This window comes from Protomyctophum bolini, assembly GCF_963924005.1.
Source record: "Protomyctophum bolini genome assembly, chromosome: 9".
Taxonomy (NCBI): Eukaryota; Metazoa; Chordata; class Actinopteri; order Myctophiformes; family Myctophidae; genus Protomyctophum; species Protomyctophum bolini.
In genome coordinates, this window is record NC_137870.1 from 11,772,973 (window position 1) to 11,797,896 (window position 24,924).

The 24,924-nt window shown below is 41.8% G+C and overlaps 2 protein-coding genes across 3 annotated transcripts; both read right to left on the reverse strand.

Annotated features, from left to right (window-relative positions):
- Positions 1-1,016: 1,016 nt before the first annotated feature.
- On the reverse strand, positions 1,017-17,008 carry LOC308320974 (calpain-9). Its single transcript, XM_080771727.1, has 20 exons — positions 16,539-17,008; positions 10,613-10,682; positions 9,411-9,529; positions 9,129-9,262; positions 8,784-8,955; positions 8,437-8,508; positions 8,103-8,194; positions 7,801-7,875; positions 7,465-7,631; positions 7,134-7,291; positions 6,716-6,924; positions 5,729-5,771; positions 5,048-5,122; positions 4,423-4,483; positions 3,850-3,914; positions 3,652-3,720; positions 3,368-3,446; positions 2,650-2,766; positions 1,518-1,576; positions 1,017-1,171 (listed from the first exon to the last, which is right to left on the reverse strand). Exons 1-20 carry the CDS (start codon positions 16,776-16,778, stop codon positions 1,145-1,147), a joined length of 2,103 nt encoding a protein of 700 aa, XP_080627853.1. The 5' UTR covers positions 16,779-17,008; the 3' UTR covers positions 1,017-1,144.
- A 516-nt stretch (positions 17,009-17,524) lies between these two features.
- eif3k (eukaryotic translation initiation factor 3, subunit K) lies at positions 17,525-23,051 on the reverse strand. 2 transcript variants are annotated; one of them, XM_080771678.1, is made up of 8 exons: positions 22,890-23,051; positions 22,343-22,441; positions 21,608-21,728; positions 21,088-21,162; positions 20,756-20,822; positions 19,277-19,354; positions 18,005-18,130; positions 17,525-17,671 (listed from the first exon to the last, which is right to left on the reverse strand). In XM_080771678.1, the coding sequence occupies exons 1-8, from the start codon at positions 22,949-22,951 to the stop codon at positions 17,640-17,642; spliced, it is 660 nt and encodes a 219-aa protein (XP_080627804.1). In that variant the 5' UTR covers positions 22,952-23,051; the 3' UTR covers positions 17,525-17,639. The 2 variants fall into 2 exon arrangements, with proteins under 2 accessions (XP_080627804.1, XP_080627803.1); XM_080771677.1 differs by having other exon boundaries at positions 21,088-21,165.
- Positions 23,052-24,924: the final 1,873 nt, after the last annotated feature.

A 24,924-nucleotide genomic window follows, 5' to 3' on the forward strand; every position in this document is an offset into this window, starting at 1 on the left:
AATGCCTCGACCTGTGGCCATTCGACCCCACTGACTCATAGGCTCCGGCTTGTGGTCTTGTGGTGAGACCATAGACTGTAAAAAAAAATGGGTGAGACCACAAATCCATCAATTTTAGACTATTCAAACGGGATGAATGGATTTTTGAAGTGGTATTTAGCCTAATTAACGTTTGCTGTGTTCATGATGCATGTATGGACACAGAGCCGCAGTCATAATCATTTTTGGGAATTCCTGGTGTGTGAGTGAGTGTGTGCGTGCATGCGTGCATGCATGCATGCGTGTGTGTGAGAGAGAGGGTGTGGCTGTGTGCATAAGTGTACAACAGTACAGTACATGCAAGACCTATCTTGCATGTTCTGTACAAGCAGTTACTTATGTTGCAGCTGTGCAGTATTCAAGGACTAAGATATTTTGAGTGTACCAGTGGTGCAACAGGAAATTGCCTGAATCTCTGCCATGCCCCCTACCCCCAATCCCAAACTCTGGTATGTGTATCTGTGGCTCTTCATACTTTAGGGAAAGATGCTTAGAAACGGATATTTACACATACCAAATGCCAAAGCTGACGAGACCATAATTTCTCAAAAAGATCCCCTGGGGATGCTGGGCTTAAACTGCAGTGCAGAGACAGACACTGTAGAAGTATTTTCTAGCTTTTTTCTTCATTACCACTTTATTCAACAAGTACAAGTAGCTTACAGAAGTTACACATTAATTTGTTTAATGTTTTCAGGCATTTATAAAACAATCTTGTCCCACGTGACCTACTGTACTACTTTAAAGTTAATTGGTGAAGCTACATTGATTAAATTACTTCTCAACCATTTCCATATACTATATTTTATCTTCCTTTGACCCTACTTTTGGCAACAAACCAGGTTTTAAGAATGCATTAGGATGTTTACATAGATGGTTACATAAATTGAGTTGGTTGTTTATTAATATTAAAGATGACAGACAGTGCACAATTTCCACAAAGCATTTGTTTTCTTTTGTGAACAGTATGGTGTCATAAAACACCTACAACCACGAACAAAGAACAAGCAGTGAACAACCTTGAAGTGAACTAAGCTAAATTAAACTGAATTACCGAACATATCTGGTCTTCAAGACATCAGTGGAGGCGGTGGGTCAGGTCATTTCAGTTGTACATCGTCATGTGGAGCCACTATCAGAAGGTGAAATAGATTTAGCTCACACTGTCTTGAGGTCTACTGCAGGTCAAACAGGGATAACTGGAACACTCATCATGATTTATATCACCCACATCCTCTATATACCGGTAATAACAAACATACAAAATGACCCTAATACTATACATATGTTCCTTCCTTCATTTTGAGTGGTACTGTGAAACTCTGATCCTGGTCTTTAATACAGGTACATTTTTACACTCGCTGAACTTAATTAATACTCCATGTGTATTCTCCATTGAAATTTGAAGGCATATTTTGTTGAGGCAAAGAAGGAAACAATAATGATATCATAATACAGCGTTAAAAAAATGTCAATACCTGTCTGTAGTTGATAGTTATGTTGCCCATTCCCACCATGTCATATGCTTGAAATTTACCTGTGAAAAAACAAACAATAGGAAGTTTTACTGTCAAGACCATTCAGTGACAAGTGGGTATAATAATATTAATACCAGTAAGACGAAGCGAACTCGCGTGCACGCCTCCACCTGGGTGACGGCAGACTGCTGGGCGAGCACTGGCGCTTTGGCATGGGGGGTTAGATAAACATATGGAATTAATTCTGTACTGGCCAATGGCCAGTACAGAATTACTGTACACTCAAGACACGCTCCATATATGGCCAGTGGCCATATATGGAGCGTGTCTTGAGTGTACAGTGTTTGATGAGGGCCCAGGTAGGGCCGGGCTTTAATTTTCGGGCCTGTTGAGGACTCTAGTTTTCGCCGGCTGCCGGGCACGGCTGCACTAGAGTGCCACTAGAGTTTGAACTTTGAATGGACAGATATCAGTCAAAACTGAGACATTGAAGAGGAAGGATGGATGGGGAAGGATCAACAATGGAATGTCAGAATATATCATTATATATATATATATAATGATAATAAGAATATAATTTCCCACCTTTTTTTTGTTACACATACCCACCTATGCAAACTAAGTCAACTAAAATAGGCCATCATTTTGTAATACATTCGTTTGTGGTGCCAGATACAGATAGATACAAGTTTGTTCAACCTTACCCAGTAGACCCAAGAAAATCTATGGGAATCCTCCTTTCATTCCCTCAGCTCACACTGCTTTTGTCTATACTCGTTTCTCTCATGCTACATTAGACATCAGTTGTTGTTCTTTAGAAACTCACTGATTAAATCAACCATCACATGTTTAATCTCATAGACATATGCCATTGCTTCTCTAACTCTCTCTGTTCCAATTTATGCATGAAAGCCAAACATGAACTTGCCCATCATATCTTCTCTCTTCCTCCTGTTCTATCAGCTCCAATCTTTTCCCTGATGTCCTACATGTTTCTCATCCTCCCTCCCTCCCTCCCTCCCTCCCTCCCTCCCTCCCTCCGTCCTTCACCCAGTGACAGTCCCACGCTCCCTTATCTCCCCTCCGTCCTCTACATTCTCTACTGACTGCTGTCTCTTTCTCCCTCCCTTACGGATCATGCTGTCCAGTTTCACCAGCAGGTACAGGAAACCAGGGTAGCTGATGGTCATATCTGGCTCTGTGTATCTCAGGCCGATGAGCTGCATCACGAAATCATCCATCGGCATGCCTAAAGCACAGCCAGACCAGAGCAAACAAGCACAGCTTTGATCAAACACAGCCGTTTCAATGACATCCCCTGCTGTTGTCGTGGTGTAAGTGCCAGTGCCATGTGTGTATTGCTATGCCAAATTCCTTGCTGCTGAATAAATTATGTTGAAGAGGGGATGAATTTGAAGAAAAGTGTTTTAGTGCCCCCTGTAGGCAGTGAGTAGACTCTACTCACTGCCTACAGACTATGGAATCCTCTACTCAGTAGAGGATTCCATAGTCTGATAAACTGCCTGTTAAACAGAACAAGAAGATATGGCAGGCTCAATTCGAGACTAAACAATAACAAAGAGTATATATTGAAAGGCATCAACATATTACCAATAGTTCCACATTGCAGACTACTTGCTGTGAATATGGGTGTTTGTTCATGCTCCACAAACTGTACACAGTAAATTCCTCAGTTATCCATTTGTAACTCAGAGAGACAATGTAACCTAGTGGACCCTCAGTTTGTACCGTCTCAGAGTTAAATGAACATTCAGGATTTTACTGTTAGTGTCCTCAATGTTAAGTGAATGACAACCCTAAGTGTGAGTATGAGGAGGGTCCTAGCCTACCTGCAGCCTTCAGGGCAGGTTGCACCTCTTTATACTCAAGGCATTGAGTTTTATTCTTGTCAAAGGTCAGAAAAATGTCCTGGGGAAATATTAAGAATGAATGTGAATTCATTGGACAATTTCATTCATTCTTTTTTAATATATTTTAACAACACAATGTGCTACTTCCAAAGGGCTTCATAAAAACAGGACAACAGAGTAGAATAGTATTTTATAATTTATCTAAAGAATAGAAATATCCACTTTCTTCCTCTCCTAACAATATTGTCTCAATATGGCCTTACCGTCCATCTCCTAATCTTGTCCCACAGGTTCTGAAACTCCAGCCAGTCCATCTGGGCAAGACCCTGGCTCTGGATAACTGGGATTAAGGCAAATGGCCTGGTCAGATCCTGATAGATACTGGAGTGGGACGTCATTCTAAAACAAATCAGTGGAAACTTCATCCAGAAAGTATTATTATTATCTTTCCTAAAGGATACATCCATGAGGACCACCAAGCTCTTGCAGTGTTCTAGAGCCAGCTTCTCTTCGGTGCCTGCCAACACTACGCAGCACCAGTGGAGGGCAATGAACAGGTCCATGGGTACACGCACGCACGTTAAAAAAAGAAAGTGTTAGTCTGTCGACGCATTTTCCCTGGACAAAGACAAATGACCAGAATGTATGTATGTATGTCCGTCCGTCCGTCCGTCCGTCCGTCCGTCCGTCCGTCCGTCCGTCCGTCCGTCCGTCCGTCCGTCCGTCCGTCCGTCTGTCTGTCAGGCACACCTGAGCATCACGAAGATGCCAAAGGCCGCTCGTGGCCGGTGTCTCTTCCGGGTTTTTAGACAGCTGATGGATGGAAATGCGTGGCAGAATGGGGCAAGCTTTTCCGGGAATCTGGCCGACGAGGCATTCTGCCGCATGGGTGGAGCTTAATTTCCATCCACCAGCTGTCTAAAAACCCGGAAGAGACGCCCCCAACGAGCGGCTTTTGGCCGTGCATGAAATCCCAAGTGTGCTTACACCCTGTCTGTCTGGGTGGCTGACTGTTCGATTGGTCCTATACTGACCTCCACCTTGTATGGCTTCAGTCAATAGCTGGTACAATTCCAGGGGCCTGCAGAATCCCTCCTGGTGAAAGACAGAGACGCAATAGATTTGAACAGAAAATGTAATATCAACTAAAAAAGAGGGAAAAATTATGTAAATGATGCAGCACTGTTAAGAGAAGATATTGAGAGGATCAAGAAGGCTTTTGTGAAGCACTAGAGGTCACGCGCCTTTGGCCTGCTCATATCTATCCTCATGGGGACCTAAAAGAAAGCTTTCCCTCATGCACCTGTAACCCAACATGCCTTGCAGTGCGTCGACACACGTGTCACTTTATCGACTCGCTGCCCATCTCAAATGTAATAAGATTAGGAGAGTGGTCTCAAAACGTTGTAGTGTAGTGAAGTTGGAACAAACACCATTAATAATACTTAATACCATTTGGTCCAGGTTAGGTTTAAGGCTTTATTGACGGTGTCTTTGTGTTCTGCTTCTGCATCTTTTAATCAAATTGGTTTAAGAGTGTCCTTATCTGTAACTTTTACTGCTGTGCTGTCTCTGGCGCCAGAATTCCCCCCGTGGGATCAATAAAGGTACCTACTGTATCTATCTAAGGCTAGCAGTTGTGTGTGGGTAAAATCTCACCTTGTTGCAGTGTTTCTTGAACAGCCGTCTTGTGGATTTAGGCGAAGGGAGGGCAGCCTGGTGAGGAAAGGAAGGCTGAAAAAGAAAAATCACACAGCCAGAATCAAGAATATGATCACATCATTTAGTTTAATCAACACAGGTTCAAGGTGTTTCCTGTCACACACACACACACGTTCAAGGTTTTCCAACATAAAATAAAAAGGTAAAATTGTGTTATTATTTCACTGGTCAGTATTCCTATATTAGTACTGAGTAACACTTTAGTTCAAACTCAGACTCAACTTTATTATGAGTTATATACTACACTCACAAGTTTATATTCTAAAACGGCTCTCAAAGAGCACTTATGGGTGTCTGTAATTCATAATGCATCCCTGTAAAAGTCCCCAAGTTTATATTTGTCTTTAAATGTTCTGATGAATTGAAAATGGAGGACCCTGATGTAAACAAGTCTTAGTGCTTTTCCTGGTTATATTCCCAGTAGCAGATTTTGTACTAAACTGTACCCATTCTATTTACTGTGAATAAAAATTCAATCAAAATCAATCAAATACCAAGTATAAAGGAGCGGATAAAATTATTTTGTGCAAGTTTCCTATGACTACCATTATATTGTTAAAAAAAGAATAATAAAAGAGTTACAAAAGCATGTGATAATGTTGCTGAGGTTTTCACTACCTCTTCCATGGTGATGTCATTGGTCCCTGGTTTCTCAGCTGGACTGGAAGACAAGCATTACGTACAAGCTTACACTCACTGATATAAATGAAATAACTGCAAATGAATGGTTATTTAAAGCAGAACCATAGATTTAGCGGAAAAACAAAATAATTATTCATAAAATAATTACAGAATAATTCATAGAATTAGAATTCTGCACCAATAGTTGCATCGACGTTATGCTTTCGTCCCATTCCATTTGTTTGTTTGTCTTTTAACAAGGTATCTCCAAAAGGATTGAATGGTTTTGCATAAAACGTTGAAATATTAAAATATGCATTCATGTAAAACCACAAATCTTTGAGGATATGTTTGTCATTGGGCAAAAAATAACTGATGAATAACTGATGCCAATTGCTCAAAAGAGGGTGTGGTGTTGGGCATGGCCTATCACCAAAAGGCACATACGGTAACTTCCAAACAGATTCATGTAGCATCATAAAAGTGTGAGGAAGGTTTTGACATGGGGCAGTTGACCTTCACACGTCATGACCTGACGAGGATGTAACTGAAACACCCAAACGTTGTCGCTTTTTATCTGCACCCTGTTAATAAAGTAAGGGCCTAAATTGTCTGAGCTGCTCCAGTGCCTCCTTCTCTCGTCACACCCACTTTCTTTGTCTCACCTGCAGTTTATTTTTATTTTTTAATTTTCAGTTTGCTCCCAACTGCTCCCAAAATATCCTTTACTGAATGGTAACCTTCCTCAGACCTTCCGGGAAGGTCTGAAGAAGGAAAGGGCTGCGGCCCGAAACGTTACCATTCAGTAAAATATATTTTGGGAGCATTAATTGGTGTGCGGATTTTTTCACTTTGACCTATTTATTTCATTTTATTTTTACTTTACTTTGCAGAAGTGATTCATTGTACAGCACGTTAGTGAACCTTTGTTGTTTTAAATACTTATCATACGTTCATTCACTGACACATTAATGCAGCACTCACGCAGCAGAGTTGCCTTTCTCAGTTAGCACCCTGAGGATGAACGCTCCCTCCTGATTGGGCTGTGCCGTGGAGGCTACTATGACATAATGGCCAGGCGGCAGCTGACCTCGGAGCACCACCTCTCGTCGCTGGCTGTAGTTCGGTCTGCTGAGAACTGGATGGAGAGTTCTCAGGTCATGAGAGGACAGGAATTGACAGGAATGGACTGCCTGGAGAGAAGACAAACACACATAAATATCATATTACACACACGCACAAGTACAGAAATATACCCACAAATATAGTAACATGACAAATACATAGCTCTATATTGTATACCTGTGTGTATTCAGGCTTATGTTAGCCTATGAATATGTTTTTGAGTGAATAAATACGTATACATATTTGTGTGCAAGCGTGCGTCTGTGTTTGTGTTTACCGTGTATACATGCAGGCCTATAGCCAGTTGCAGACCATCGCGTCTGCTGTGTTTCTGCATCAGAGCCACCAGGAAGGAGCAGGTCTTCTCTGGGTCTGATGGGTCGTCATCCTCCTCTAACAGGGTCAAGCAGAACTGCGGGTTCTGTGAGAACAAGCCTGTCACACAGTCACAACCTCAATGTACGGGTCCATTCAGGTCATTTTAAAATGAGCACGCGCACGCACACACACACACGCACACACACACACACACACACACACAAATTTGCAGAGAAATGCACACATGTTCCGTCAGTGGAGTTTTCACTGGCATTCTCTTCTCTACCTACCCCCTTGGTAGGAGCCCCCTGCAGATTGGCCCACTACCCAGCTGCCCTGGTGCGTTGTGCTGTGCCACGGCCGTGTGCTGAGGCTGAGGCCAGGCTGGCCGAGAGTTTCACTCAGGTGACACAACTCAATCACCTCAAAGTTCTGACGAAAGTCTGACACATCCATCCTGAGATGGAGGGAGGGATGGACAGACAGACAGACAGACACGGACAGATTAACCGGCAGGCCGCCAGATGAATAGACAGCTGTGATCCAGCCTTTTTCCAAAGGGTGGAAGCAGATGACTACAATGAACAGTGATGTGTGTCTGCCAGTCTGGGCATAAAATTACTCACCAGAACTCCCCATCCTCCCTGTTCACCCTGTCCAACCTCAGCTGTTCCTCCTTGCTCACTCTGTGCCACTGTGGACTAGAGAGAGAGGCAAAATAGAGAAAGGAATCTGAGAAAGTAGAACTGCAGGTTCTGTGAGAACAAGCCTGTCACAACCTCAATGTACTGGTCTGTAAATGAGCACACGCATGCACGCGTATATGACCATTTTCCTCATGGGGACCAGAACAATGTAGACAAGACATTTTCTTCTGATTTTATTACCTTTCTGAGGATACAAAGGACGCAAACGCAGCAGTACTGACCCATTCATGTCACTCCAGGGGCCCTCCCACTCTGCCTTTCCCCAGGGGTTTTGGACACGAATCAAGTCCACTGGTCCGTATTTAGTCTTTACCTGGGCCAGCAGTTAGGTGGAGGACAGGACAGTGGAGATGAAAGAGGAAGAGTGGACAAGTGGGAAAAAAGAGTGAAAAAAGGCCAGATGACATAATGGGTAGGGACACTTACTCAAATGGCTCATCTGCTTTTACTATCTTTTTTATCTGTAGCTTATCCTTTGCCACAGCAATGACCCAATTTCCCCCCTCAGGAACAATGAAGCTGTATCTTACTATACTGTAGGTGTGGCAGCTTTACCTTCTCCATTGCAGTCACAGAGTAGGCATGTAGGAACATGATGCCCAGCTCATTCTTCTGCTCTAGAGGACCCTGTGGTAAAACACACATATAGTAAACAAACTGCAAACTACCGCCAGCTAATTTAACTGAGCATAAACATGTACACGTTAACGCTACAGTGTACATAAAGGAGCTTTAAAGATATTTCTCATCAAAATATATTGAAGTACAGCAATACATGGCAACTTGATTCATCATGACACACACACACACACACACACACACACACACACACACACACACACACCATCAACATAAAAAAACTAACATGAGCATCCAAAATGCTAATGCTCATGCCACCCTACCTGGCAATTGGCACAGTTGATGAGGCATGCCTTGGCCAGTAGAGGCCTGAGGAAGGCTGGCAGGTCTCTGGGTAGAGAGGCTACAGTCAGGACCTCTGTCACACCTCCAGTCATATCTACCATAGCTTCATGAGGGTAACCCATGTTGAGAGCCCGGTAGCCACCTTTCAACCTGTAAAGGTTGAAGTCATACTGTTCTTCTATAATCTTCCATTGGTACATTGTTTTCGCAATAACCAATCCATGTCAATTTGTTCCATAAATGCGACTTTTAGCTTGCAAGTGTTACACACACACACACACACACACACACACACAGAGAGAGAGAGAGAGAGAGAGACTAACTTGGCATAGGCCTTCTCCAGTAGGGGGCTCCAGAACTCAAATTTATCTGGAGAGCACAGGTAGATCAGCTGGCCTTCCACAGTAGGCAACAGGTCATCTATTCTCACCTCCACCCATTGGCCATACTGCCAAAACTAGACAGACAGACAGACACTCATTATAATTATTGTTTAATCACCAGTCCTAAGAAGTGCACTTCAAGAGTACTGTTAATGAATGCTACATTTCATGTTGGTATCAAAGGATTTGATCCAGTTCCAGTTCTGAGGCTGAGAGGCTCACCTGGAAGCAGAAGCTGCCATCATATCCATCCTGGAACGACTGTCCTGTAGGGACCACCCTCTCCAGCAGGCAGCGATGTAAGGAGAGAGATGCCAGTGCAGACAGGAACCAGCAGTCATCTAATAATGGCAAGGGGAGGGGTGAGCAGTGGAGCAAATACTGTGTATGTGAATTTGAGAATATGTATATGGAACAACCGGCTACATGTGCAGTAGTAATGCTATATGCTATATTCAAAGCCCCCAGCTACATCACGGGCATACTAAAACCCCACAGGCCGGTGCGCACCCTCAAATCTGCAGATAGGGCCCTTCTTGTTCCACCTATAACTCACCTTGTCACCTGAGGTGACCAGGCTTTTCACTCTGGAATGCCCTCCCCTTGGCCCTTAGGCAAGCGGAGACAGTGCCCGCCTTTAAAACGGCTTTGAAAAACACCTATATGTCAAGTGTTTTTCCTAATCTCAGTTTTATATGTATGGGTGTATGTGTATGTAGACCTATGTGTGTATGTAGATATGCATATATGGATGTTTGTATGTATGTATATTCATTTACTGGGACCCCCAATTTATATTGTAAAATATAAATTAATTTAACTCTGAGTGTACAAATAGATCTGGTTCCATTTCTATTTGGTTCCATTTGTACACTCTCAAAGTTAAAGAACCATAAGGGTTCAATTTGTTCCAAACTATCATTTAGATGGGGACCCCCTGGAACTCCCTCAAGGACCCCTGGGGGTCTCCGGATGCCACTTTGGGAACCACTGTTCTATATGACATACCACTGTGCAGTATGAATTCTATATGACATACCACTGTGCAGTATGAATTATATATGACATACCACTGTGCAGTAGGAATTCTATATGACATACCACTGTGCAGTAGGAATTCTATATGACATACCACTGTGCAGTAGGAATTCTATATGACATATCACTGTGCCCTATGAATTCTATATGACATAGCACTGTGCAGTATGAATTCTATATGACATAGCACTGTGCAGTATAGGAATTCTATATGACATAGCACTGTGCAGTATAGGAATTCTATATGACATAGCACTGTGCAGTATAGGAATTCTATATGACTGTGCAGTAGTAAGGCTATATGACATAGCACTGTGCAGTAGTAAGGCTATATGACATAGCACTGTGCAGTAGTAAGGCTATAGTTCTGCCAGTCAGTGACTTACTGAGATTCCCTTGGCACACGTCCAGACGTGTTGCTCCGTCCACTATGAACTGGGGAGTAGGACAGAGCTCCTAAAGTAGAAGATGAGTAGGATGAGTGAGAGATGGAGGTAGGAACGAAACAAGGTTATGACCGACACGAATAATAACAATAATAATTAATGCATTTTGATTTATAAAGCACTTTATATTATTATGTATCTCAGAGTGCAAATATGAATATAAGAATAGGAATATAGGAGAGAGGAGAAAGGATGGAGGGAGGAGAGTCAGCGAGAAAAGGGAAGGGAATGAGGATGGAGAGGTTAGTGAATAAGTGAAGGGGAGATGGGGAGGAGGCAGGGAAGGGTAGGTACAAAGAGGAACAGAGTGAGAGAGACAGAGAATGAGGAGGAGGTAACCTCGTGTCGCCAGACTTTCCACCTCAGAGGAAAGTCGCTTAGTTTTGGTCCCCCTGTTTATTTGTAGTCTCACCAGTTGCTATGAGTTCAAGTTGGAATAAAAGATGGATATGTAAATGAACTATTCCAAGAAGTACTGTCAATTTAATGTGCCGCATCAAGTTTTTATTGGTAGGCTAAGGAGGAGCTAAGAGGTAAGGAGAGATACAGTGTGAGTGAAGGAGACAGGGAGGGAGGGGGTGAGAGAGGGAAAGAGTGAGTGAGAAGAGGAGAAGAAGGCTCATGGACTCCACAAGTTAACCACAAGGAGTGGCTTTTAATTAACACAAATACATCAAACTTCCGCCTGCATATTCTACTCAGTGAGTATCAACTGTAAATGGCAACAATTCGTTAATAGATCATTCACAAATTGTTATTAAATTCTGAATTACATTTTAAATGTTTGTTACTAGCTGATTAATGATTTAAAAAAATAAAAACATATGCAGCATTTTCTCAAATTCTCGGTAGACATGATCTCTACTGTCATGTGATCAAGGCACATCTGTTTGAATTTTCATATTCCATCCTGAGTGGCTAAAATTGACATCTAAAGATTTCTGTTTATAAATTCAAGATCTGGAGAGGTGAGGATACCCGTTACCGAACAAACACTGTAAGCAATGATGTCTAACAGAATATCTACTATATCACTTTTCAACCTATATTCAAGGTCCTCACTAATAATCATGATAAAATGGCACAACTTTTTTCTACTCAGTCTGTAAGCTCATCTCATAGGAGGGCTGTGGGCAGTTCAGAAACCTGTCCACCAGTGACATCATTGTCAGGCAGATATTTTTTAAAGATGTCGTTACAAAAATGTTTAGATTTGTATTATTGTGAGAACGATGGCTTCCATTATCACATTGCAACTTTTCAGGAATAGAAAGCCTGCAGTTTCTATTAGCTTGGATTCTCCATCGATGATGTCACTGGTGTAAATCTTTCCTGTACTACAGGAAATAATTACAGTGTAGTTAAAGGTAGTGTAAGTGATATGACCAAGCCAGCTCAGGACCTTGTTGTTAGAGTGTCCAACCTGAGGTCGGGTTCAATCCCCCGGCCGATACCAAAGACTATGAAAATAGGACCCAGGGGGTTGTGGGCATAGTTCAAAAACCCGTCCACTGCCTGGAACCCACTTTCCTGGATGTTTTTAGGCTATTTACTTATCTATTCAAAATTATTTACATTTTGTATCACATTTTGAAATCCCATTTACAAAAGGTAAACCAAACTACAAGTGACATCCTATAAATTAAAAATGATAGGCACCTTATTGACAAATTACAGTTTGTATTGTTCTGTAATAACACAGAAATGCCTACAGCACAATTCTATATAATTATATTCAAATGGAGGGTTGTGGGCATATGGGTTTTACATGCCTGACATGTTCTTGAAATGACTTGATATTTGCACACTTCACACCGTGGAGCTGAGTTGGATGTAATGAGATTGAGATTGAGATCTGATTACAAAAATGGAGGCACTAACAGCTCACTTCTATATTAAATTGAAAACAAGGGCGGCATATGGTTTTAATGATAGTCACTCTTTGTGATGCCAAGTATGCTGCAGTCGTGATCACTGTTGGAAGTGAATCAAGGCTGCATGTTAAAGTATTACAGTAATTATGGTGTTGCCAAAATAACTGCAATCTGTTACAGTTACAGTAAAGCAAAAAAGGTAAGATTTACACTATAAATACTAAAGAAAGAAAGAAAAAGAAACGATAGAAGAACAAGCATGGAGTTAGACAGAATGATTATCGTCTGTGTTAGTTAGTGATCATGTAAATCGACAGGACCAGTTTAGCAGGATCTGTGTGGTTTAGGATTAGATGACTTGACATAATGATGGATAAATAAAGATAAAGAGGGTGGTTGTAGCCTGAAGGTCAGGCCACTGAACATACAAATCTGTGTATGCTTGTGATAGATCAGTGTTTAATATCAGTAGACTACCATCTACTCACTTTTTTTTTGTTTGTGGTTTTACGAACTCCCTGTACTTTTTCTTCATTTGGCTTAGAAAGCTTAAGAGAAGGCAAGATAGAATTTGGTGCTGGCGGCAGTCTAAATTATGAATTAGCAAAATAAGGCCACTTTTAGACGGAAACGGGCTCCAGAGAAAACTGCAAAGTCCTGTTGAGTTCAAATTTTTTATTCACCTTTTACATGGAGATGCAACATTGATGAACACGCTGTTCAAAGCCTGCCCAATGTGCTTTGTTCTCTTGATGATTTGTTTTACAATATTGAAAAATGAATTATTTCACTGCCTACAATGTCGTTAAAGCTGTAAATGTGACGATAAATCACCTTGAGCCCTGAGGTAACAATAACATAGCGAAGAAGCTATATTGCTCATAAATAACGAAACTGTATATTATCGGGGCCCGAAATTAGTGCTATGAAAACTGATCCATCGTTAGCAAGCCTAGAGGCGCTTGCTGACGATGGGCACATTTTATTAATGGATTAAATAGGCCCGGGCCCTCAAGGTGTTAACTGTTGGCACAATGCCACATGTTCCATTATAATAACCATCCCTGATTAGATGCTGCCCTGAAGATCAGTTCTTTTCAATTAGAGAATATAATAATTCACTTGATCTTCTGTGAAGTTTTTATTTGATAAAGGGCCCAGTGACAGTGTAAACATCATGTAAGCAAGTCTGATCTTACCTCAGCCATGTCCCGGCCTGCCTTAATTCTGTGTTTATAGTGAGGAGATGAGCCGTATCAATGAGGGGGGGGGGGGGGGGTGTTAGGGGTGGAGTTAGGAAAAAAGCGTGGGAGCAGGAACCCCCATGGGGTCCACTGCAAGTGCATGATTTTAATTCAAATTTTACCGTGTTTGTCTGCCATTAAGGTCTGTTTGGCAAGCAACTTTCTTCAACTAAACAGGGCTAAAACCGAGGGGCTCTGATAGCATTTGGGTCCTTCAAAGAGAATGTGAGCTCCAGGAACTTTAATCAGGCCATGCACCTTGACACGCACTTCAGGGTCTTTTTCCACCTCAGGAATACGAGAAATACAGCGAAGTTCAGGTTGATTGTTTCACAACAACAAATTATTATCCATGCCTTTGTTTCCTCTTGCCAATTAATTCGTTGTTCACCTGCCTCGAAAAAATGTCCATAGTTCATAATTCAAAATGCTTCTGCAAGACTGTTAACTAGGTCCAGCAGAAGGTGATTATGACATCAAAAATATATTTAGTTTAGTCCTAGGGCTATATCTTGCGCCACCCCCTTATCCCTAAACTTATTTGCCATTTTTCACTATTTTGAAAAACATTTTAAAATAGTTAAAATAGTCGATCTACATGCTCACAACGTGTCTATGTAGATCAGCTAGTCTATTTCTGTGTAGAATTTGAAGTCGGTGGGGCGAACGGTTCTCGAGTTACGTGGATTACAGTCATATGTATGGTAACAAGAAGACTCGCCCAGTTTCTGTTTTCCTCCCAGAATTTTCCCCAGTGAGGGGTGGGGGTGGGAGAGGCTGGACAGCAGACGGCTGGACTTTGAATTTCTCTAACTATAAACTTTCATGACAGCAGACAGCCTAAGTACAAATATAATTTATGAAAAGCTACTACATTGAAGTCTGTTCACAGAAGTTGTTGTAGGCTATATAAGTAAAATAATATAGCCTTTCTACAGGAGTATCTTTTTATATTTTTCCAAAAATACAAACAGCCAATAGCATATTACAAAGTCATCCCCCTCACTGGTGAAAATTCCGGGAGGAAAAACTGGCAAGCACCGGGGCGAGTCTTCCGGTATTCATACGTATAGTCGTATACTGTGTACACGTACTGTACGTACACACAGAGACTTGCCACATTTATAGATAGAGCGAATGCAATGAATTGCAAATTACATGTAGAACTGCAGACTTACTCCCAATCAGCCGTAGTCTGAAAACGGACCTATTCAGACTCCATCTTAGTCCATAGCACTTGCCGTAGCACTTGCACTGGCCTCAACAACCTTACAGGCCGGGTGTATGCAAAGGCTAAACTTAGGTAATTTAGATTTTATAGAAGTTTATGTAGACATAGCATTCTAAGTACTCATAGCTTCAAGGGTTCATAGGTTAACCCCTGATAAGCGATCTAAGCGCTTATTAGGGGCGTGTACAGATAGACAGGTAGAGCACCGTGCTCAATATTAAACCCCAGCTACACTGGGTTTCCTCTGCATAACTCCACGGGTCCACCTGCAGTCACACCTCTTACCACTAGGGCCCATGCTTCAACATTGGAGAATGGAGAGCCTCACTGGGGGCTTGTGCCATACAGACTAGGGTTTAGCACATGCACACAGGTGCATGATGAGAGGCAGTACAGTACAGTACAGTACAGTACAGTACAGTACAGTACAGTACAGTACAGTACAGTACAGTACAGTACAGTACAGTACAGACTACATAGTCTGACAGCCAATAGTCAGACAACCAATAGTCCGACAGCCAATAGTCCGACAGCCTATAGTCCGACATCCTATAGTCCGACAGCCAATAGTTCGACAACCAACAGTCCGACATCCAATAGTCTGACAGCCACTATAGTCCGACAATAGTCTGACACCCCAACAGCACCACTCAGTTCAGACGGGTCTTTCAGACTTGAGCACGGCCCTCAAAATGTTGCTTATGATTCTTGATGACTATGCATTTGATGTATTGATGGTATTACCAATACCATGTGCTGTTCTTGCTTACTGTAGGCTACATCGCTCTGGAGCTCTAAGAGTGTACTCTGCTAATGCCTGAATTGCAAATTGTGAGCTGAGCAGTCTGTCTCTTGTTCTCTTCTGCTGTTCGGCCAGAAGATCTTCAAATGTGCTGATGCTACTCAACCTAAATTATATTTATATGAATACTTATACAGTGTGAGACCAGCTTTGAGCCATGCCTTCCATGTCTCAAACTGTATATAAATAAATTAGGCTACATTGGTCATGATCTGTCAGCGATTGAAAATAAATAACTGTCCAGAGTAGAATCCACTTGCTATAGTTTTTATGACAATGCCAAGTCTTGCTTACACATCTGACATCCTGCTTGGAATTAAGGCTTACCACCAGGCTCACCTTCTGAATGTGAATGACTAATTGTAAACATTACATGATTATGTGTCAATTGTCATGGTTTAGTACAGGATAATAGGCCTATGACTATATCTAATTCTTTGCATAAAGTGTAGGCTACCTATTAGGCTATTACTTATTTAAACAGGATTTTAGGCTACGTCATATCTATGAAATGATAGCATACTTTATTTTCAAACATGTGCTACATAGAACTGTCTAACTGTCTTCGTTAACAACAGCTAAATGATGGCACAAGCTAGGGCTTGCATGGGCATGCATTGCATACTAAAAGTCCGTTTCAAGAGAAGAGCTCCACCTTTGAAGAGAAATTGCGGTATTTCAAAACTTTGTTGAACTTTTTCATTTATTAGCCTACCTTGGGTCGCTTCCACTTCACTGTAGACCGCAGCTCCAGCTTCCCCAGGGGGAAGTGCTGATCCACGAACAAGCCGTCAGAGCCCACGTCTTTATTCGAAAGATGAGCGGCGGACACTCCGGACAGAATTTCAGCTAACCAGCTGCCGGACTGTGAGCCGAGAAGCTGGTCGTCTCCGTCTACGGAGTCTGTTTCATCCTCAACCTTATGAGCTGAAGGCTCTTCACTTGCCACACTCATTGCGTCAGACTGAGAATTGAGAAATAAGAGGACACTGACTTATTAGCCAAAGTCAGATGCAGGGAAGTCTGCTAGAAATCTTTCCGAGAGTTGTAATGTTTGCAGTTTACCTTTTCCACCTCCCTGTAACCTTACTTAACCACTCCCACTTTCAAAAACAGAAAGAAAAAGTAGCACACCTGCTGACCTGCATGGGAGGTGGGGCAATGGTTGAGTCTATGCTGCTACTACTGGTAGTAGTTTCTTTCGATTCTGACGATATCTTGGGGCTGGGCTACAGCAATACCATACTACTACGGTCTAAAACGACAATATTTTGTTGATTACCATTGACTCGGGCAATGGTCTTATTATTTTCATGTATTCTTTAATTTGAAAAGGTATTAAGACATTGTTGCAATAGGCAATATGCCTACAGCTCAAGCAAACACTTGTGTATTACTGTGTTGGTTTGTTTACCGTTGAGTGAACATTTTCATCTTTGGTTTGGTCACCAAACCATAAAGGAAAACTGACAGAAAAAGACTTGCTATTAACTTGCTATTAAGGACCCAGGACCAAAACCAGCTCACTTTGGGCAGAGCAAAAAGCTAAAATTGTAATTTCTTAGTCTTCCGTCTAAGGATTCTTCCTTAAACATTTATGAGGCGAACAAGTCTTTTTATGCCAGCTGATAGCTCTTAAAATAAACATGTGTATTGAAAACATTCAGCAAATGATCAGGCAAGTAAACCACAAAGTCACAGTTGTGAATGATAAATTATCTTTATTGCAAAAAGAGCTCATTCAGAGAGAGAGAAATAAAACGGGTTGGAAAATGCTTCTTCTTGATGGTGTGTGTTGTGTGAATGTAACTGTGTATCACTGAGATGTAGCCATGATGCTGGATACGCCTAAGGAGCACAAAACAACACAGATGGAGAAGGAGATCAGTGACGATGAAAGATTGAAATGTGGTGAATAAACAGGAATTCATCATTCAACATCAGTGTTTGTCTTTATCAGTGAACAGAACAATCAATGGTGACACAAGTACACCCTCCTGAGTAAAATATGAGAACAGAGTATATTTAGTAATTTAGTTTATTATGTAATAACCTGTAAAACATCAACAGCATAATGTAAAATATATATATTTTTGCACAATGATGAATACAACAAAGTAACCTGCTAACATCCATCATTAAAGTAGATCAGAAAGAGGAGCTTCAACTGCTTTGACTCACTCTCAAAGTCGATCTTCTCCACAATATTTTTGGGTTTGACACTCTCCTCCTGGTTGTAGATGAAGATCTGTCCTTCCTCGTTCTCTGTCCAGCCGTACTTGGTCATCCACACCTTCACCTGGGTGTCTGGAAAAAGGGGAAGAAAGTGGACCTATGATTAGTAGGTCAATGGTTCAAATTCCCTGCATTGATGGTAATCCTATTGCTTGCGATTATTGGTTTCTGATTTATTGGTCTCAATGGTTTAAGGCCAAAATATATCTCGGACACGCCTTTACATAACTGTCTGTTACCATCTCAGCTTGTCTGAGAACAGTCTACTCAACAGTTCCCAGAGTTTATCAAAAAGAATGTTGAGGCAGCGTTTTGTCATGTTACATGAAACAAGCTTACAGAAAATGTGAGGCGTATGCCAACTGACTTTTAAACATTTATGTTCTCCACTACCTTCAATTAAAACATAATGACACATTTTGGTTCCAAGTACTGTGTTATAGGCACAAAGGAAAACCGACATGGTCTTGTGTAGAGGTTAGTACCTACATATACTTGAGGTACCTGCCAGAGCCATAGCACACCTGACTAGAGGATGATAGTCCCCTTTGGTGCATGGGTTAAAGTCCCATTAGTTGATCTATTCTATTATAAATGGCTTTTATGCATTTCAATGCCTTATATAGCAATCTATCTGAATTACCTTTGTATATTATTATATATGTGCTATACAAATACACTTGCTCTGGACAGTACAAATTAAGGAGCCCTTATGCCCTTGAGCAAAAGAACATGATCGCCAGATTCGCCACCAAATGCCCCAGAGCAGCTGCTCAACTAACACCATTAGTCTGTGGTTACATAAGCCAAGTCTCAGTGAATATGAGTTTATAGAACTTTGTATTAATCATCATTAATACAATCATGATGTAATGTTTTGATGAATAAACAAAAATAATAAGCATTAATTAAATATGTATAATACTGTCTTGCAAGTAACCAACCACTAGGTGTGGTGAGAACATGTTAACTTTTTATACAACTTCTGTATAAAGTTCTCTCTAATTTTCCAGACCAGTGGTGTCCTAGTATGTGCAACAGAGGGACCTGGACAAGTATACACATGTTTAGGTAACAACAAAGCCAAACCGCAATCTCTCTTTAAAAAAAAAAAGTGTTCCTTAACCCTCAAGTTGAAGGTGTGCCATTCTAGCAGTCTTAAGGTGTAGTGTTTGACTGGTCTGACTCTAGACTGAAATATCAGGTACAAGTTCTTACCGAGAGGGTCTCCCAGCATCTCAGCCAGTAACCGATGTTCAATGTTCTGGTAGGTGATGCCCACTACGTGGCAGATGACTGGAGAGATAGAGATAAATAAATACAATGTTAAAGTACATAGAGGTGAGGCTGGGCAATATATCAATATCATATCGATATTGTGATATGAGACAAGATATTAAGATAATGTTCCTAAGCTTCCTATCGGCCACCAACACCCCAAATATCGGCCATTATAATTTGTTTTACACCATAAAGTATAACAAAACAAAAAAAACATTGCATGGATGCACCTGGGACATATCCTCAGTGATGTATCCTGAGGTCAACACTGGGACATATCCTCAGTGATGTATCCTGAGGTCAACGGGTTTCGGGTCTCTCAACATCATACCCCTCACTCAGGCGACCCAGCCGAGAGTGATCAAGTCCCGACTTACGTCCCAGTAGCTACCCTCAATCAGTCCCACTATGGAAAAACCAGGGGCACACAATCCGTTGGAACTACTCCAGAAGAACTACTCTGCCAGGGCTGGGAGGTACACTTCTGGCGCATGGAGGGACTAGGCTCTGTGGGTTGTCTCCTGTCCGGGCCCCTCCTACGTCTCACCAGGTCCACTCCTGCTCTCACCAGGCTCAGGACCTGTGCATTGCACCAGAGTCCCAGCACCAGAGAGTTCATTCAGGAGTGGTGGGAAATGGTTCCGCAGGGACATGGTGCTGCAGTTCCGCTTGCTGCTTGCATGGCCCTCCCAAAGGCCTCACCGAGGGTTGTTAACTTGTTGGGCTTCCTCTTCACGGAGGACACAGGCTGGGGCGCCAATCCATACTGCTCACCCGGGTGCCGTCTACATTCCGGCTGTCAAGTATTGTTAAGTGTTCCACTTACGTAACATCGTAAGTTTGTTCAGAGGCAAATAAAGTAAACATGTGAATGCGGTTTCAAATTCAACTGTCAAGTCTGGCACGCACCTCTCTCACTGCAATCTCTGACCGAAAGTTTATACAACAAAGAGCAAAACATATAACTACCATTAGCATGTTCTTTTGCAGCACAAATCGATAGGACAGCTATACCGATTAAGATGACTTAATATTGATTCATAAAGGTCATTGCAGTTGCTGCATTCATTGCAGCCATTGCTGGCCCGTTTAAAGCCTCGTTGGAAATCAGTGCAACAAGAACGTGCATAATATGCACGTTCTATGGAATTCATTTGCATTTTGTGCATGCATTACATTTGCAAAACACAAAGACAAAAATAGCCTAAAACACTGCCCAATAAACAAACGGTTGCACTCGTTCAATTGCAGAAGCCTACAATATCAACTGGGATTTTGGATATAATATGACGTAAGTGCTGTCGTTTCCAATGTATTATAATTTGACAACAGCAGATATTAGGCAATGTTTTGTCACATCATTACAGCAAATCTGTAATATTGTCAGTAAATACTTGATCCAATGCTTGTACTCACACTTGCGTACCGAGTCCTCAAAGCCAGTGATGCTATCAATAAGCTCTCTGTTCTCCTCAAGACTTGTCTGTCAAAAAGCAAAAGGACACAGAGATTAGGAACGTTTTGTAAAGTAAGTAGAAGCATGAAAGAGCACAGGGAGGTCAGACCCTTTTTAATTTTGTTATATTCAGAGCAGGAAATCAACAACCATGAATTATGCTCAGGGACACTAAAAGTGTCCCTGAGCAAGGCATAGAACGCAAACGCTCCCCACTCCCTAGGCGCTGTATTAATAGTGTCCACTGCTCAGTGGATGTTAGGATGGGTAAATGAATGTGTGTCATACGTACCCAGAAGCTCTGGAAGTGGCAAGTCTCCAGCAGGTTCCCGAGGTAGAGGATCTGCCTGATGGGCCGTTCCTCTGTCTGCGACACAGTAGTCAAGGAAAGGGCCCCGACCCCACGACAGACCCCACTTCCAATATGCATCCCCAGTTTTCCCACACATACATATATTCTTCTGTCGATACACTTGAAAGTTGGGACAACTTGGGAGAACAATCTACTAATTTAGGATGATTGCCTAACCAGTAAATCAGCAATATAATTACAATGAATTAACATCATAACTTTACAACCATATTTTACACAATTATTTCTCAACGATAGCATTCACAATTAGTCTACATGGTATAACCTAAGAAGAAGTCACCATTACTCAGACAGAGTGAGAATAACCATGAATGTCCGTTCAGAATACACTGAAACCTGTAATAAAACATTGATCAATCAAACCTTGTCCTACAGTAGGCTGCAGTTACAGAACAACACTCTCAGGAAGGCTGGTGCTGTACCAGTACCAAAATGATACGTGTGTCTGGTCAATCATGCACTTGCACAGAGTGAAGTCAGTGTGGGGCAGGTTGGTCAGGGCCTTCAGAAGGATTATTGATGTCACATTGGTCTGGAAATAGGCTGGATTGAACTGGTACCTGCAAGAAATCAACACTTACGTTTAGTTTAGTTTTTTAGATTACATTTTATAACAAAACACTTAACTATGCTTGGTATCGAACCAAAACGGTTTTGGGTATGTAACATTCTACAAACATTGCATTAAAAACTGGTAGTAGAAACACACCTAGTTGTTATTGTTCGAAGGCATCAACTTAAAATAAAAAGTATTAAGAACCTAGACAAATGTAATGTTAAGGAAATTCATGTGTACAGTACCAAAACAATAACGACCGAAGGGTCTCACACCTTACTAATCTGCTGACCATCAACACAATGTACTACAAAATGAAAGGACAAACCATCTCAGGATAAAACTAGCCTTGGCTTAAGTTGGAGCAAGACTATCATAAATGTATTTGATTGACTCTGACGTTTGCTTGACATTTCCTTATATGTATCAGAAAAGCAAATGTCAGACTCAATTAAATGAATCTACTTTAGTCTTGATCCAAGGCTAGGATTTAAAAAAAAAAGTATGCTTTCCCCCCACCACTCAATTTAAATATAAATACTAGGCAGTGACATTAATTACATATTTCAATATATTATTTACGAAGGGAAGCTACCAGTAAATGGCTACCAGACTCACAGTTTGAGAACAGCCAAGTTAGCCTCCAGATCATAAGTATTCTCTTTAGCTTGTGTCTCCACATAACGCTCCAGTGTAGCAAGGTTTTCTGGGTTGTACCTGGGAAGTGGGAAGAGATTTATTTTGATTAGTTTGTGCAACGGTATGCATTAACAAAATAATTAACAACACTGGCTGGTAAAGCAATTGACAAGTTGGTACTCGAAATCAGACAGTAACAGCTGTCAGTGGGATGATAACACTTTAACAGTGGATTTCTGACACACACAACAAGACACATTAGAAGCTAGCCTCAGATGTTGGCTGTGGTTGGTTATTGTTAGCAGACTTACTTGACACAATACAATTGCTTCAAAACACAGATGCCAAATTGCTCGTATGCTAGATCTCGATGCTCATCATCATCATCCCCAGCGTAGTAACATCACTGAGGATACAACAGCATTAGTCCATTAGCTACGAATGGACCAGAGCTACTAGGCTACTAGCTACTAGTTAGCGAGCTAACGAAGCTAACCGGTATCTATCAGTTTCCCAGGCATCTTACCTATCGATTCCACGTAAGAGCTTCCCTACATTCGCCCTCATCTGCTCGATCGGCGAAGCCATTTGATCCAAATGTTTATGTTGGTCTTAGTGATGAAATTATGAGTAAAATCCACACGTGGACCCGAGAGCCACAAAAAAGACCAGACGGAAGAAGAATGAGCTCGGAACGGAAGGAACGACATTTCTTCTTCTTCTTCTTCTTCTTTCGGGTTTTATGGCGGTTGGCAAACCTATCAAGGTGCATTACCGCCACCAACTGGATTCATGAGTGAACTTTATGAAAATACAATAAGATAAATCAAAACCCCGACTACCGGTATCTCCCCTTCAGTTATATTATGTCCCCTCCCTACATCCCAGACCCTAGGCCTGAGATGACTGTGCAAATTCTTCTTTTAGTGTATCGTTCAACTCTTCTCCACTTATATCCTCAACGCCCAGGAACCTCCTGGCTGCCTCAAGCACCATCTTGATCCGCTCTGACTTCCGTGGAATCTCTACAGCACAGTTTATAACCATGGCTATGAATGCCAGGAATTTTTTCTTGTCACTGTAAATGTTTGGTTCACCCGTTTCCTTCATATTTCGCTCTGGTTCATGTTGCACAACATGCACCGTTTCAGTCCTATCCAGCTTCCTCACAGCTTCTGCATAAGACATTCTCTTTTCCTCCCTTATCTTATTCACTTTAGCTTCCTTAACTCTTTTAGGACAGATTGCCGCTCCTGCACCATGGTTTCCTTCACAATGGATGCACCTCTCCGGTAAATCATCCACGTCACATCTCAAATCGATGCACTCTGTCTTTCCACATCTCCTGCATCTACTGGCTCCTCTGCACACCGCAGCAACATGGCCATAATCCTGGCAACAGAAGCACCTGAGTGGCGCTTGTTCATATGGCCTGACTCTGTATCTGATATACCCAAGATAAATTCTTTCAGGCAGCTCGCCTTCAAATGTCACACATATTGAGGTACTTTCCTCCTTCATCCCGTCTCTGAACCGTGTCATCCTCCTGAACTCAACCACACCATCAACGTCATCAAACAATCCCATATCTAGAGTCAGTGGTACTGCACTGATAACTCCTTTCCTATGTTGCTTCTCTCCCATTCGGAAACATGACACAATACTTTGATTCTCCAACTCCGTGATCCTCAAGACATCCTTCATCTGTATCTTGGATACACATTCAATTATCACGATCCCACTCCTTGTAGCTCTCAATGACCGTATTTTTCCAACTTTTTCTTCTATGAACTTTGCTACTGCATGTTGATTGCTGAAAATACCGTTTGTTTTGGTCACCGCTTTCATTCCAACAACAAATTTAGCATTCAGGCTGTCTTTGCTTCCTGTACTGTCTAACTCGTCCCTTTTTCTTTTCCTCTCTTGGTAGCCTCTCATATCGTCCTCTGCATATTGAATTCCGCGGTCTGATTCCTTTGACGCAATTTCCCCTTCATCCGACTCAGAGCTCCTTGCTTTCTCTCCCCGCGGCGGTGAAACAGGAGAATACCGTATCCACGCGTCACCATCGCTGTCCCTTCTCCTGCCCTCCTCTCTCCCGGGTTCCTTCCTCCTTGCCATCTCAACCCTGTGTCCGTATCCGCTCTAGCAGGAACGACATTTCGACAAACACCGGACAGGAAAGTAGACGGACCCATCATACCGTTTTTGTTTTTTTTATTATTATTTTTTATTGAGAAATATATTACAGACAATTCAGGTAGAAAAACACAGCGCAAACAACAAAAACAGAAAATAAACAAAAACAGGACAAAAAAACCAGACAATATAATTAATAACATAACCAACAATGATATCAAGGTTGGGGAGCAGTTTTAGTATTTTAAATTCCAGGATGAAGAGGGTGAATATCGGTGAATATCGGCAAATTAAGCGTTATTCTCAACTCAACTATCGTGTGTGTGTGTGTGTGTGTGTGTGTGTGTGCGTGCGTGCGTGTGCGTGCGTGTGAATTATATATTTGTGTTTTAATCTTCCAACCTAATCTGACACTTTCATCT